The sequence below is a fragment of the Herpailurus yagouaroundi genome, unplaced genomic scaffold, assembly GCF_014898765.1.
Source record: "Herpailurus yagouaroundi ecotype Mexico unplaced genomic scaffold, PumYag 191, whole genome shotgun sequence".
Taxonomy (NCBI): Eukaryota; Metazoa; Chordata; class Mammalia; order Carnivora; family Felidae; genus Herpailurus; species Herpailurus yagouaroundi.
In genome coordinates this window covers 14985632-15001001 of record NW_024412422.1, presented here as the reverse complement: position 1 = coordinate 15001001, position 15370 = coordinate 14985632, and the positions used below count along the sequence as shown (strand labels likewise).

Below are 15370 nucleotides of genomic sequence, written 5' to 3'. Positions count from 1 at the left end.
GGGGGGAGACACACAGAGACCGCAGGTGGCGCTGGCATGACAGCGGAAGGGGCTGTTTGCTCCCCGTCTGCTGGGGTGGAGAAGCTCTGTTTTCCTGAACCCTCATCTGTTCTTACCGCTGCTGACGCCGCCACCGCCACGGATGGGGAGAGAGGGAGGGGGGAAGCGGGTGCCAAGTTGGCCCGCCCCTTCTGAACCTGGGCTTCTGCCACGCTCCCCCGCCCGCCCGCTCCCGCGAGCCTCCGTCTGGAGGTCACATTCAGCCCTGACGACGCGTCTCGCTGGGTCAGGCAGCAGGAAGATCGCGCCCGGGCGCGCAGTGAGGCTGCCCCGTCAGGCCCGGCTCTTCGGATTCTGCCCAGCGGGGGCGTCTGGGGACCGGGGGCCCCCTGGCCCGCACCCCTCGCCGAGCGCCCGTCCGGGGCGCACTTGTGCCCGGAGGAGCCTCGGGCACCGTGCGCCCTGGTGACGCCTGGCACGGGGCGCGAGCACACAACTGACCGCTTCCCACCGCCCGCCCCCGTGGGGAAGGGCGCCTCGCGCACCCTCAGCCGCCCGCCGGGAGGGGGGAGGCGGTGTCAGGACCGCCGGTAGGAGCCCCGGGCCACCAGGGGCGGGCGGTGTGGAGCAGCTCTCCCCGCCCTCCTCCCAGCCTCCGCCCTCCCTCCCCCGCCCGCCACCGCCGCCTCCGTTGGACAGAAGGATGTGAGGCAGAGCTGAGCCGGAGCAGACGCCAGCCACAAGCCTGCTCCAGCCACAAGCCTCGCGGAGCCGGCACCGCGGCCGCCCGGCCTCCCGCCTCCCGCCTCCCGCCTCCCGGCCCGGCCTGCTGCTCCCAGCTCCTCCCTGGAGCATCCTCCAAGCCGGATGTTTCCGGAAAACTTGGCCGAGGGGGAGACGCAGATGAGAGGATGTGAGTGAGGCCCCAGGAGGGGCTCGGGGGCGGCTTTGGGTGCTGGTGGCAGGGACTTGGCTGTGGCCACCAGGCCGGGGACTCGGGAGTTTTGCACCCGCGGGGCCCCGTCCCCACCCTTTCTCTTGGGGCCCCTTCCCCCCTGCCTTTCTGGTTGTCAGGCTGAGGCTCTCGGGGAGGGAGGGCAGGACCCCGGAATGCTTGGGGCAGGCCCGGGGTGGTGGCGGGGGTGTCTTGGTTGGCACATGCTCAGAGGCGCTGTCTCTGGGTGGACGGGCGTTGTGGGGGGCTGTCAGCTGGGTCTGGTTGCGGTGGTCTCCAAGGCACGGTGAGGTCTAAAGTCCTCGTCCCCGTGCCCGGCACCCTCAACCTGGGGAACAGGAACCAGAAGGGGGCCCCCTGGCCAGCGCTATGAGGACACTCGCCCCAGCCTTTCACACAGCAGCCAGGAAACCGAGGCCCGGAGAACAGAGGGGGTGGCTGATGTCGCACAGCACTTTCGAGGCAGGGCTTCTGGACAGCTGGTCCAGTGCTCCTTCGTGAGCCACCGCCGCCTTCGGGGAGGGCCGGGTGACCCCGCCACCCTCGTCAGCGTCTACTGTTGCTGCTGCCACAAGGGGACCTGATTAGGACCCTGAACCCCCGCCAGCCTCCAAGCCACCTTTTTGCTTGTGTGCTGTTTGGAAATGGCCACCTCGCTAGGGTCCGGCTGCCCCCTGGGCCCTCGCTGTCCACCCCCCCCCCCCGCCCCATCCCACCCCAGCAGTCCCAGATGGGAGACCCGCCCTCTCCCGCCCGGGGTTCCGGCCCGACATGTCTGCCTGGGCTCTCTTGGCCCCGGCTGGGGAAATATAAATAAACTCGCGTCCCGTCGTCCTCCGCCAGGTTCTGTGGAAGTGGCAGCTGCTGCTGGCGCAGGCAGAGGGAAAGGTCAGGGGGCTGGGTTACACTTGATCCCATGCCCCAGCCCCCCCCCCCCGCGCCTGTCCTTGAGGAACCCTGAGGAGCCGCCGTGGGGCCACGTGGCCCATAGCCTCCGCGGCGAAGCAGGTGGCCTGTCGGGCACCACCTCCAGCCTGCTGGGTCCCCGCTCCCGCGCGGCCCCTTGGCCTGTCCCCGGAAGCTCGTGAGTGGCCGTGACCCCTCGAGCCTCGTGGCCTCGGCAGCGGGGTTGACATGGAACCGCGTCTTTGAAGGGCTTTGCAAACTCCGGGTCACTCGGCCACGTGACGTGGTGGTTTGTTGATGTTGTTTTTGTTGCAGTTTTATTTTCATTAGAGCCTTGCACGTAGCAAGCGGTCAGCACCTGTTGGGGTGGGTGGATGGATGGATGGATGGATGGATGGATGGACGGACGGACAGACGGATGGCTGGACGGACAGACGGACGAACGAATGACGGAAAATGCCAGCACACAGCCTGTTGGCTCCTCGTGCTCCTGCACCCCTGCAAAATTCCAATCTTTGCTTCCCCGCTTGCAGCTTGATTTGATTCAGGGAAAATGGCTTCAAACTTCGTGATGGGAGCTCTTTGGCCGTTAAAAGCCTAGCTCCGGGGCTCAGAGGCTGCTGTGCTCCCAGCAGCGTGAGTCAGGCTTCTTGCCTGCTGCCCTTGTGGGGGCCCAGTCCTGCCCCGCAGCCCTCGGGGGTCCGCAGCCTGCCTCCTGCCCTCCCTGCCCAGGCGGACCTGGCCGCACGGGGCGTGCCCGTGTGTGCCAGGAGCTCTGTGGGCAGATGGACTGAGACCTGGGGCCAGGCTTCCCGGGTGCGGCTCCCACGTGCAGGGAGGGGGCCGTGCTTTTTGCCGAGTCTGGTACTGACGGCTTTGAAACTAGAGGCGGGTGTGGGGTTGGTGGCGAGGGGGCAGGTACAGCTCTGGCCTGGGTTTGTGCGACTGGAGAGAACTTTCTTGGCCCAGGTGGCTCTGGGGCGGAGTCTGCCAGTTCCTGGGGACCTCTCCCCGTATCAGGAGTGTGTGCAGCTGTGAGAAGCTCACGGAGATGGGGCTCGTGTTTGGGGAGCAAGTCTGCTCCTAACCCCTGAACCAGCCTTGCGGGCCCCAAGTCCATGCTGGGCCTCGGGCCCCGGATGTGCCCAGTTAACCCGGGTCAAGAGGCTCCTGGCTCCAGCTCACACCCCCCCCGGACCCCACCCTCCCTCCCCTGCTCACGCGTTCCTTCCTTTTTCCTGGCCCTGGCCCGGTGCGGCCGGAAAACAGCCCTGTCTCCCGAGGCCTGAGGCCTCATCTGCAGCTGTGAGGGAGTGTCAGCGCTGGGTCACAACGGCCAGGGGAGGCAAGAGAGGTGGGAGCCCGGGCGGGGTCTGCGCCCCGGCCCCCAGGACCCTTGACGGTGGCCTTGGCGTGGGTGCACCCGGGGCGGGCACCTGCCTGCACTTCCGGGGGCCGGGCCCCCCCCCCCCCCTCTCTGGAGCCCCCCCCCCCTCGCCCCCACCGTGTCCCCTGCCTGAGTCTCAGACCCAAGCAGGGAGCCTCAGGCCTGGTAATCAGAGCACTTTCTGCCTGGGGCTCCAGGCCGTGGGCAGGGGCGCCCTGCCCCCCTCACCTGCCGCCCTCCGCCACACAGGTCTTCTGGAACACGGCCGGAACTGGTCGGCCATCGCACGGATGGTGGGCTCCAAGACCGTGTCTCAGTGTAAGAACTTCTACTTCAACTACAAGAAGAGGCAGAACCTGGACGAGATCCTGCAGCAGCACAAGCTGAAGATGGTGAGCGCCCCCCCCCGTCCCCCGCCCCCCGTCCCCCGCTGCCCGCCTCCAGGGCCGCCTCGCCTAGGACACGGCCCCTGCGCCTCATGCTTAGTGGCACCCGTGGGACGGCTGCAGGGACGATCTGTGCCATAAATCCCTGTCTGGGCGCTGGGATGGCCCCACGTGCCCGGCGCATCCTCGCGGTGCCCCACCTCCGCCGCCCTGCGCTCCCGGGTCCGACAGCTGGGGGGTGTGGGTCCAGCCACTGACCCACCAGGGACTGCGACTGTCAGTGCGTTGGAATGGTGGCCCAGAGGCAGAAGGACCCCACCCCCGTTTGACCTCACGGCCTTCAGGCTGCCCCTGGGGAGGGAAGGACAGGTGGGGGGGGGGCAGCAGGCCCAGCCCTGCCCTCCTCTAGGCGTCCTGCTGCCCTCAGGCCTCGAGGGGAGGCCAGGAGCACAGAAGGGGCGGGCTCACCTCGCTGAGCGCGTAAGTGGTCTCTACAGAGAGGCTTGCTTCCTCCGCAGCTGTTACTGTGAACTGAGGGCCAGGTGGGGGCAGGCTCTTCCCTCCTTCTGTCTCTCTCTTTTTCTTTCCTTCCTTCCTTCCTTCCTTTTCTTTCTTCTCTCCCAACTGTCCTGTCTTTTCTTCTTTTCCTTTCTTTCCCTGACATGCCACACACCGTCACCATTTCCGATCTGGGAAAACCGAGGCTCAGCCGACTTGGGGTTTGAACCCACAACTGCATGACCTGGGGACCCATGCTCGTGATTACCAGGCTGCGTATTTCCTTGTAGATACGAAGGTGTAAGAAGGGGGGCACACAGCTGTCCTCCCCAGGGAGCCCTCGCCGGCCCTCCCACCCGCGGGTCAGGTGCCTCTTGCTGGGTATAAAGTGTGGCAGCCTGTCCCGGGAGGCAGCACTCAACTGCTCCCCTTGCAGCCCACTGGGGTTCAGAAGGTGAACCGACTGCCGAGATCGCAGAGCGTGGCGGGCAGGTTGGAGACGGAATCACCCCATTTGAGCCGTGCGTGAGCGCTGTGTGGAATTTAAGGCCCCCCCCCCCCCACACCGGCCCCCTCGAACGGGATTTTACTGCACTGAGTGTGTGAGCAGCTGCTGGCAGTTGGAGGCAGAGGAGACTCTGTTCGTGCCCCTGCGGGCAGGGCTGAGGCCGACCCTCGGTCTTCGGTTGGGCTCTCGTCCGTCCCCCGTTCCCGGTCACCTGTGGTGAGGCCAGGCCACCCTCACCTTCCCCACCTCCTGTTCAGACGGTCCCTGATGCTCCCTGAGCCACTGGCAGTGCCCTCGTCCTGGAGCAGCTCTGCTTTTCTCGGAGTTTCCAGGACTCTGGTGTTCGCAGGGAGGGAGACTCCGGGAGGGTTGAGGCCACACAGCACCTGTCTCTGACGCCTGCTGAAATCCTCAGGGCCCGGAGGGCGGCTGAGCCGGAACAGCCTGGAGGGGCTCATGCCGGGGGGGAGGCGGATGGCGGGTGGCGGTGGGCAGCCTCTGTGCCCACTGGCTAGAGATGGACGGGCGAGGGGGGAGGGTGGTTCCCAGCATCTCCCAAGCACAGAAAGATGTCTTTCTGCTCCCTCCCCTCCCCCACCTCCCCCTTCCCCTCCCCCTCGGCCAGCCCCTGCTTCTCCCAGCAGCACGGACACAGAACCAGCCACAGCTCAGGCTGTCGGGTCACAGGCCTCCCCCTTCCCAGAGGTCCTCGGGGCACGGTCGCCCCACACCCCGGGGACCCCAGGACTTGAGAGCATAGGTTGGAGGACCAGAGACCCCAGCAAGGTGGATGGTGCGGTGTGTAGGGTCAAGTCCCAGCTTGACGACTTGGTACCCGTGTGACCTTAGGTGGCAGCCTCATCCCACCGAACCTCAGTTTCCTCATCCGTAAAGTGGGGCAGTAACGGCCGTTACCCAGAGAACTCAGGTGAAGACTGACTGGATGACCTCCTGTGCAGAACCGGGTGCCTGCTCTGTGAGGGTGACCGCCCTGTCTCCCGCTAGTGGCATTAATACCCCCTTTTCTTTTAAAATCGCCGACCCTCTGTCCTTCCCGGGGGCGCTTGGGGGTGCTCTCTCTCAAATGGTGTGTGCAGAACAGCCATTGCAGGGCCTCTGGCCCCAGAGAGCTGCATTCTCATCCATATCTCGCCGCTTAGCAGCCGTGTGACCTCGGGCGAGCAGCTTGTCCTCTCGGCGCTCGGTTTTCCCAGCTCTGCAATGGGTGCCATACGCGCGCCCACCCCGAAGGGCTGTTGTGGCAGAGTCGTCTGTGAACGGACCTGAGGGCTCAGAACGGGGCCCGGCACGGGGCCGGCGCCCCGCAGGTGAGAGCTGCAGCCGGGGTGGCCCTCATGGCCACCAGGTGCCCGGTGGCTGGGCTCTTGTGTCTCCCTGGGCGTCAGCTGGATGTGAGGTGCGGCTGCCCCCGGGCCGACCCACGGGTTGGCCGCTCGACCTGACAAGGCCAGCTGGCGGCCCGGCGCAGCGCAGGGCTCTGGGCGGGAGGGCCCACGCCCCAGCCCCGCGGCAGCCTCAGCACTCGCGCCCCTGTTTCCTCCTCCGTAAAGCGGAGGGGAGACTAGGCCCCACCCTAGGGCGATGGGCTCTCGGTCAAGGGCGGCGCCTCGCCCCCGTCGGCGCGGGGAGCCGTGGGCATCCCGCGTCCGTGCGCTCAGTGGGCCTTTCTTGAGCGCCCACTGCGTGCCAGGCAGGCCGTGTGTGGGCTTCCCCTGCCGGGCGGAGGAACTGTACGGTTCCGTGGGGTCAGCGGGAGGCAGGCCTGGGCGCGAGGCGGGTGAGGCATAGCTGCAGCGGTCCGCTGACCGAGGAGGCTGCCCGCCCGCCTTGTCGCCCGACCCTGCGCCCTGGCGGGTGGGTCTCCACAGGGAGATGGGGCCAGGAGGCCAGGCCGGTGGGGGGTGATCAGCTTCCCTTCGTGGGCCTGTCCTCCACCAGACGTGGCTCACGCGGGACTCAGCCGAGGGCGGTCGCGCTGGGTGAGCAGTGGACTGAGTATGTGGGACCCGTAGATGGGGGTCAGCAGGCCGTGTGCTGAGGCCAGCCGATGGGGAGCCTTGCCGACCACTTACTGGTGAGGAAGGGTGATTCGGGAACGTGGGGCTGGCTCTCGTTCCCAGCTGACCTCGAGGGAGCAGTGGAGGGAGCACGGCGAGCGGATACGGGGACCCGTCACGGGAGGCGGGGCTCAGCCCGGGTCCGTCCATCCTGCCGGTGGCCACCCGTGGTGCAGGGGTGAGTTCCCTGTCACTGTGGTATGCAAGCAGGCCTCACAAGATGCTGCTGACCTCCACGACCTCTGCCTCCCGCCCTCCCCGGCCCTCCCCGGGCCTCAGGAGGAAGATACAGCCTCCTGGATCCCGAAGCAGCGGCAGCCGCCTCTGGCCTCTGGCCACTGGCCAGGCCCCGCCTGGAGCTCAGGAAGATATGTCACCCTTGGCCGGTGCAGGAAGGAGCAGGGGAAGCAGGGGGTCAGTGGGTGTCCCCTCCTGCTTTACACCAGGCCTGGCCCGAGCACGGCCGCGGGGCGACGTCAGCAGGAAGCAAGATGGGGCGGGCAGGCAGAGCGTGTCCCGGAGTTATGTAACGTTTGGCATCGGGGACTTCTCCGAGGTTTTCCCTCCCTCCTTCTGGCCGAAGGTTACCCTCTTCTCCCATCTGTGAATCCAGGCCCCGGGGCTCAGCTTCTGTGTTTCTGGCTGGCTGTCTGTCTCAGCCCAGGCCCCGCCTTGCCTTGTTTTCCTCCGTTGGCTGCTCTGTCCGAGGCTGCACAGGCCTGCGGAGGAAGACGGCCCGGGCAACCAAGTGCTGCAACCTGGCCCGCATTCCAATCTGTGCCCCTCAACTCATGAGCCGTGTGATCTTGGGAAAGTGTCTTTGCCACTCTGAGTCAGTATCTTTGTCTGTCATGTTCGCTCGTGTAAAGAAACGGTTCCAGAACATCTGTTCTGTAGGTGCTAGGCACCGTCCCAGGTATGCCCCGGATGCGACCGAGGACAAAGAGGCTGGCTCTTAAGGAACTCATTCTAGTTTGCGACACAGAGGAATACACAGATGATTTCTGGTTGCCGTCTGAAGGTGATAAGGTGACGGACACAGTATAGAGTGATTGATGGCGGAGGGGCAAGGATTAGCTGATTTTGACAGGGTACTAGGGGAGGCCTCTCGGAGGAGGTGATGTCTGAGTGAAGCCGTGATTTGAGGTGAGAAAGTGAGTCATGCCACTATCTAGGAGAAGGGTGTCCAGGTCGAGGAACGACCAGTGCAAAGGTCCTGTGGCCGGGGCCCTCTAAGTATGTTTGCACAAGGAGGCTAGTGTGTTTGTTTCAGGGTGACCGAGGAGGGCAGGGGTGGATGAGCACGTTGGAGAGGTGGGTGGGGTCCGGATCTAGACCATGCAGGGCTGTGTGGAGTGAGGAGGACCTGGGGTTTTCTCTCAGGGGTTTCAGGAGCCCCTGGAGAGTCTGAAGCAGGGAGCAGCGTGTCCTGGCTTGCGGAGCAGCAGCCGTACGCATCGCGTGACTCAACGCGTGGAAGACGCGCGGCACGTAGTAGGTGCATAACGAACAGTGACCGCACTCGCTAATACGGCTCCGCCATGCAGCATCTCCTCCGGCACACGTGCCTCCTGACTCTGGGGCACGAGGCCACGTGTGGAAGGGTTTGGTGCATCCCCCAGATGCTCCGTCAGCCCCCATCTCTCAGGCCCCGTGCTGGCGTTTGAGTGTTGATGTCACGTGCGTCCCGCTTGGCCCATTGCGTCCCAGGCTGCTGGGCCTGGTGAGCCCTCCCGGAGAGGCCTCGGGTCCCCAGGAGGACGTGCGTCCTGGCCAGACCCCCGGGAGCCCCTGTTCCCTGCGAGGCTCCCAGGGTCGCAGAGTCCCCCCACCCCACCCCTCCCCCCCACCCCTCCTCCCCCCGGGCAGCCTGTCACCTGCCTCACCCAGCCCGAGCTCATGAGTGAGTCCCTGTCCGCTAAAAATAGATGGGGGAAGAAGGGGGAACCCTCGGCCGCACCCACAGAACCCACGTGCCACACAACTTTCTCGTGCCTCCGTGGGCTCCAGCCGCGCCTCGGGGAGAAGCGCGGGGTTTGGGGCCGGGCCGGGCCAGCCCCCGGAGGCGGGTGGAGGGTGGAGCTGGGCGTTCCCACGGTGGCCAGGGGACGCTTGGCAGGGCGGGGCTACGGCCCTGGCCTCTTGGTGACGGAAACCGGGACTTTCCTCCCCGCGTTCCGAGCGGCTCCGCTCAGAGGACCCCAATTCGCTCAGGAAGAAGGCAGGACAGGAAGCGAGCCCACTCCCAGGCCGGGGCTGGGGCCTGGGGTCGGGGGACCCCTCCGAGGCCCGTTCCCAGCCGGGCCGTGGTGCGGGGCCGGGGCGAGCAGACGCTGCTGGCGCCTGGAGGTGGCGGGGCATTTGCCCCGAGGGTGGGCTGCCTGTTCACATTTTGGGGCGAGCGGCTTTCTGCTGGGGGCCGGGGGATCGGCGGAGGGGAGTTGCACGAGTTTCCTGTTTCCTGTAACAAAGCACCGCAAACTAGGCGACGTGAAACAATAGAAATCTATTCTGTCACAATCCTGGAGGCAGAAATCCGAAAGTGAGGTGTCCGTAGGGCCCTGCTCCCTCCAAAGGCTCCAGGGAGAAGCCCGCCTTGCCCCTGCAGCCTCTGGGGCGGGGGGTGGGGAGGGGCAGTGCGGGACGTCCTCTGGCTTGTAGACACATGGCTCCCCGGTGTGCAGCCGTGTCCAAATTCCCCCCTTGTGCGGACACCAGTCATACTGGACTCCGGGCCCACCCTAATCTAACGTGACCTCATCTTAGCTAATTACATGTGCAAAGAGCTTCTTTCCAAATAAGGTCACGTTCAGAGGTTCGGGTGGACGTGAATTCCGGGGCACGGTGTTCAGCCCGGCCTGGGGGGCTTCACTGAGAGCCGTGGGCATGTCCGGGATAGCGGCAGGTTGGTTCTCCTTCCTTCCTTGGAGACCCCAAAGGGCTCACTCAGGCTGGGACCCTCCCCTCCTGTCACACCACCTGTATGGGGACAGCCGTCCCCTCTTAGGAACCAGTCCACCCCCTCTGGGGGTCCCTGGGCACCCCGGGACCCCAGCACACGCTGCCACCACACGTGTCCCAGCCCTGCCAGCTGTGTGTTTAAGCCCCAGACGCTGCCCATTCAGTCACTCAGGAAGTCGGCCAGCGGACGTGCTCTGAGCCTCCGCGGGGCGCGCAGCGTGGGAGGCAGAGACGGCCTCCCGGGGCGCCCAGCCCAGCGAGGTGCAGACGCGGGCTGTAGTGCGTGAGGAGTGGGTGCCCGAGTGGAGGGGTGGCCATCTGGCTCCGTGAGCAAAGGAGCCGGGCTTCCCGGGACCGGGGTGCCGTGTGGAGGGATGTGAAGGGCTCCGCGGCGAGAGCCTCCTCTCTGTTCCCCGAACGCTCGGCTGGGTCCCACCTCCGGGGCCTGCACCTGTAACGCCATCCTCCGGGGCCTTGCCCGGCCAGCTCCCGCTGCGTGCTCAGACCCGGCTCGCGTGGCACCTCCTCCGTGCGACCCCCCCCCACCCTGTCTGATTCCATCCGCCCCGTATCCCCACCTCTGAGTCTCTCCTGAAGGGATGTGCCCTTTGCCGCTCTCCCTGACCGGAAGGTCTTTGTGGGCGGTGTCCCGGTCTGCCTCGCTGACCGTGGGTCCTCAGCCTCCGCGCGGCGCCTGGCACACAGGAGGGGTGTCTGGAAAGGCCAGTGGGGTGAAATGACGGGCTTCCCAAGCGGTGCTCGGTGAGGGGCAGACGCAACACGCAAGGAAAGGTTTCCCTCGTTCTTTCGCTCCACACGTAGTGGCCGTGCCTGGCAGGTGTCCTGTGGGGTGCCCCGCACGGTCACTGCTTAGCTGGGCTAGCCAGAGGGGCTGGAGAGTCACAGGGGATCTTGAGGCACAGACAGTCCTTCCTCGCCTGTTCTAGAAGGATGTCAGGGCAGCGGGCATACGTGCATCTAGGACTTGACGGAAGATTAGAGCCCTCGGGAAAAATAACCACCGGTGTGCTTGGCCGCCGCAGTGAGATGTGGCCGGTGGGGGGGGGGGGGGGGGCCCCCCGGGGGGCCACGGGGCCGGGATCGCTGTCCATCGCACCTGTGGCAAGGCCTCGGGCACAGGGAGTCCCCGAGCTGACAGCTGAGGGCCAGGCTCTCACCGCCACCGTCCCTGTGCCCTAGGAGAAGGAGAGGAATGCGCGGAGGAAGAAGAAGAAAGCCCCGGCTGCCGCCAGTGAGGAGGCCGCCTTCCCGCCCGCGGCGGAGGACGACGAGATGGAGGTGTCAGGAGGGAGCGGGAACGAAGAGGATGTGGCAGAGGAGGCGGAAGGTGAGGGGAGGAAACTGACCTGCCCTCCAGCTGTCTGGGTTCTTCCGAGAAGAGGCTTGGCCTGCCTTGGAGGGGAAGCGCGGGGATGGCGGGGATGGTGGGATGCTGCTGCTTCCAAGGGCCCCGCTTCGTAAGATGAACTTGGCGGGCCGCCCCCCCCCCCCCCCCCCGGCACGACGCCCCTGAAGGCCCCGACCCCTGCTTAGCCGGGCGTCTCCGCCTCACCCATCGCCTTCCTGCCCAGAGCCGACCTGGTTGCGGGTCCTCACGTTTCTGGCGAACGGAGCCTTTTTTCCTCTTGCCCCCGCCTGGGATGCTTCTCGTCCCTCCTGTCCGCCTGCCTCTGCATCCAGACCCCCAGGTTTCTGCCGACATGGCGAGGGAAGGCGTGAGTCACCTCTTGGCTCCTCAGGCCGGGCCCGCCGATCAATCCAGGCGCTCCCAGCCCACAGTGCAGTCGTCAGCCCGAACCCTGCTTCCCGGTTGAGAACAGAGAATTGCGCTCGGTGGTTCCCGGAGACGACCGTGGTCGTCTCCACTTGGGCATGGGTCTGGGGACCGAGCCTGGCCCCCGTGCTGGTGGCTCTGGGCCTCTCTGGGCCAAGTTGGTGAGAGGCCTGGCCAGTGGCCGGTGGAGGGCTGCAGACCCCTCTGGTCCTTGTGTTCTGGGTCCTGGCTTTACAGCCGGAAAGAAAAAAGGAAGCAGAAACCCAGTCCCCTATTTAAATATCTTGCCAGCTAGCTGTCTGTGCGGACAGGATGCAGCCTCGGTGGGAAAGTAAAAGGAAGCCAGACTTCGGCTCGGCATTTAAGAGCAGAACAGAACAGACGGTGCCCAATAAGAGAGCTGTGTGGTAGTGAACTCCCCGTCACTTGTAGGGCTTACCTGCCCCACCAGGGTGGGGGCGGGGGGAGGGCCGGTCTGGTGGAGCTGAGCTTCTGACCACCTGGTGGCTCTGAGCAGATCACGTGCAGCAGGGTAGAAAACCCTGCGCAAAGATGCGGGGTAACCATCCCATCTCATGAGCTCGGAAACCGAGGCCCGGAGAGAGGAGAACCACTCTCACGGGGTGTCACGTAACTGGGAGACTTGGAGTCGGCCAATCCAGCCAGCATCTGCTGTGTAACCCTGTCCCTTGTGACCAGGATGGGGGAGGTCAGGTAGGTTCTGGGTCAGGGCCCGAGGTTGCCCCGATGGAACCTTCTAGAAAGACCAGCCGGCCCCAGCAGCATGCCAGACCTCTCCAGGGGGCAGGCAGCGTCCAGGCCGAGATGAACCGTCTGGGGAGGGAGGAGTCAGCCTCCGATCAGCGTCTCTGTAGCGATCATGGTGTCGCCGTCGTAAACAGAGTAGCAGCCTTGAGTTAATCCCTTGAACTGTCACAGTGACCCAGTGGGATGGGTGCTCTGGTCACCCCGTTTACAGATGAGGAAAGTGAGCCACAGAGCGGTCACCCAGGGCCTGCTTGGGGACCAGGGCTCAGACTGGTCGGACGTCTGGACCCCCGGGCCCTTTCCGGACCTACTGACTAGGCAGCACTTTGAGGGCGGGCCCCGCCATCCGAATCTTCACGGCCCCCGTGCTTGCACGCACGCTCGCCCCTGAGGACTCCTCATGGGCAGAAGCCTCTTGATGAGGCAGAGGGCCTGGCCGTAAGTGCCCATTTTGTAGATGAGCAGACTGATGCTCCGGGAATTCAGGGATCTAGCCCCCTACGCCTCGACGTGTGTTATCTCAGAGGACAGGAGTGACATTGCTGGAGTCAGCAGGCAGGGGCAGGCACACGGACACCGGGGTCAGCCCTCTCCTGCCCCCCTGCAGTGTGGCCTGGGGCGCGTGACTCAGGCTCGCTGTGCCTCAGTTTCCTCATCTGCAAAGGGGACGATGCTTGTGCCGGTCTTGGTGGCTGCTGAGGACGTGAGTCCCGGGCGTGAAGGGCTTTGGGCAGAGCTCAGCACCCACAGAGGCCCTGTGTTGCTGTTGTTTCAGTTATTATTTCTGGAAGTGGTAGGGAGGGAGCTCCTCGAAGGGAGGTCAGAAGTGGGAGAGGCTGGGGGGCAGTGGGGGGTCGTGAAGGCCGAAGGCCTCTGTCCGGGGCCACGGCAGCCCCGGCCGGCCCGGCTCTGTGGCTGGGCGCTGGGGTGGGGGGCCCGTCCTGCAGTCCTGGCCGCCTCTGAGGCCAGCGCCCCCACCCCCGGGGTCCTGGGAACCCAGAGCCAGACGAGGCCAGTGACCTGTCCAGAGACACCCAGGAGTGGGTGGGACTGGCGGGACCCCGTCATGGGCCAGGGCCGCTGCGGACCGTCGGGGCTGAAGGGAGAGGGTGCGTCGCTCCAAGCCGAGAGCCGCCATGGCTCCTCCCTGCCGCCTGCCGGGCCCCAGGCCCACTGCCGGCCCGCCTCCCTGGCCGCCTCCTCTCTCCCGCCTGCTTCTCCTGCCGCCTTGCTTCTAACCCTTCTCTCCCTTCCTTCCAGCCTTACACGCCTCTGGGAACGAGGTGCCCAGAGGGGAATGCAGTGGCCCAGGTACGAATGGAGCCATCTGGCCTGGGGGTGGGATAGGGTTAGGGCTTCCCGGGGGTACGGGGCCTCCTGCGGTCGCCCGTCTTCAGCGAGGGGCCCCAATTCTGTGAGCATGCCTCTGTGAGTGCCACCATTTGTGCTGTTGCTGCCTCTGTGCCCCTCCCCGGCTCAGTGTCTGTTCCCCGTGCTGTTCCCTGACACACTCGTGCACATCTGTACGCTCGGTTCCATCGTCTTGTTGGCTTTCACCGGTGCTTTCATTCGTGACTTTTATGTCGTTTCATTCGCCAACAGCAAGTGCAGGGGTTCTCAGATGTCCCCGTCTTACACAAAGTGGGGGAAATCGAGACCCAAAGAAGTGGCAGGAGTGTGTTTCTTTAAGGCTGAAGAGCCCAGTCAGAACCTAGCTGTCCTCGCCTTTCGTCTGTACCCACATTCGGCCACTCGAAGGACGTTGCCGTGCACCTGCTGTGTGCCAGGCCCTGCGGGGTGGGGATGGGGGTGCTGAGGCTTTCCCCCCTTTCCCCTCAGGCTCCTCAGAGGTCCTGGGCCCCCTTTTACGTTGTCGTGGTGATGTAATAGCAGATCGTCACCGAGCGTCACCCTGTGCTGCCACACCTCCTGGCTCACTTTCCCTGTGAGCTGGGATTCGCTCTCCCCACTCTACAGATGGGGAAAGCGAGGCCCAGAGGTAACGCGCATTACCGTGGCCGGGCTTCCAGCGTGCACGCAGACAGGGACGGAGCGCTAAGGCCGCAGCTCTGGCCGCACCGGGGTGCCGGCGACCCCAGGGCCCGGGCTCCGGGGTCGGCAGGGGGGCAGGGCAGGGTGCCCAGGTGTGTAGGAGCCTTGATGGGGCAACTGCATCCTGAGATTGCGCTCTGGAGCCGGGACGGGCAGGTCTGGCCTTGAAGAAGGCCGCCCCTGCCTCTACCCCTGTGCCCCCTGCAACACTCACCCTTCCTCCTCCCCACCCCTCCCGCAGCCACCGTCAACAACAGTTCTGACACCGAGAGCATCCCCTCCCCCCGCACCGAGGCCGCCAAGGACGCGGGGCAGAACGGGCCCAAGCCCCCGCCTGCCCCAGGCGCCGACGTGCCAGCCCCTGAGCCGCCCACACCACCGCCGGAGGATGCGCTGGCCCCCGCCGAGCCCGCCCCGGCCCCTGAAGCCTCCGGCCCGCCCACGCCCCCACCGGCACCCCCGTCGCCCACCGCACCCCCTCCTGTGGTCCCCAAGGAGGAGAAGGAAGAAGAGGTTGTCACGGCCCCCCTGGTGGCAGAGGAGGAGGAGCAGAAGCCCCCCGTGGCCCAGGAGCTGTCCGTGGACGTGGGCAAGTCAGAAGAGCCTGCCGAGGCACCCCCCACAGAGCCCATCAAGAGCGAATGCAAAGAGGAGGCCCCGGAGGACGGGCCCCACAAGGGCAAAGGAGGCCCTGAGGCCAGCGTGGAGGCCGCCCCCGAGGGGGCCCTCAAGGTGGAGAAGAAAGAGGGCGGCGGCCCTGGGGGCAAAGCCCCCACGACCAAGGGAGCAGGGGCGCCCCAGGACAGCGACTCCAGCGCCACCTGCAGTGCGGACGAGGTGGATGAGCCCGAGGGGGGCGACAAGAACAGGTGAGCGGTGGGCACACCGGGAGGCGGCTTCTGTCCCCCCGCAAAACCTCTGTGCCTGCCCTCGGGGAGCGCGGCCCGGCTGGAGGAGGGGGCGGTCGAGGGGGCAGCGCGCCGGGCGGGGGCGGGGGGGGGGGCGGTGCTGGCTTCCGGGGCTGCAGCACGAAGCCCTGCGACCCAGGTGGCCGGAGGTGTGCCGGTGCGGCCGGG

The 15370-nt window shown here is 66.1% G+C and overlaps 1 protein-coding gene across 26 annotated transcripts in view; it reads left to right on the top strand.

Annotated features, from left to right (window-relative positions):
* The window catches only part of NCOR2 (nuclear receptor corepressor 2), a 183238-nt gene that overhangs the window by 126544 nt on the left and 41324 nt on the right, over positions 1-15370 (top strand). For 20 of the 26 annotated variants that reach the window (XM_040444070.1, XM_040444076.1, XM_040444074.1 and 17 more), the window contains 4 exons: positions 3498-3640; positions 10880-11027; positions 13503-13553; positions 14536-15163. In XM_040444070.1, the coding sequence (XP_040300004.1) occupies positions 3498-3640; positions 10880-11027; positions 13503-13553; positions 14536-15163 (970 nt within the window). The remainder of the gene's footprint in view (positions 1-3497; positions 3641-10879; positions 11028-13502; positions 13554-14535; positions 15164-15370) is intronic. The other 6 variants (XM_040444080.1, XM_040444093.1, XM_040444092.1 and 3 more) reach the window with 1 other exon arrangement.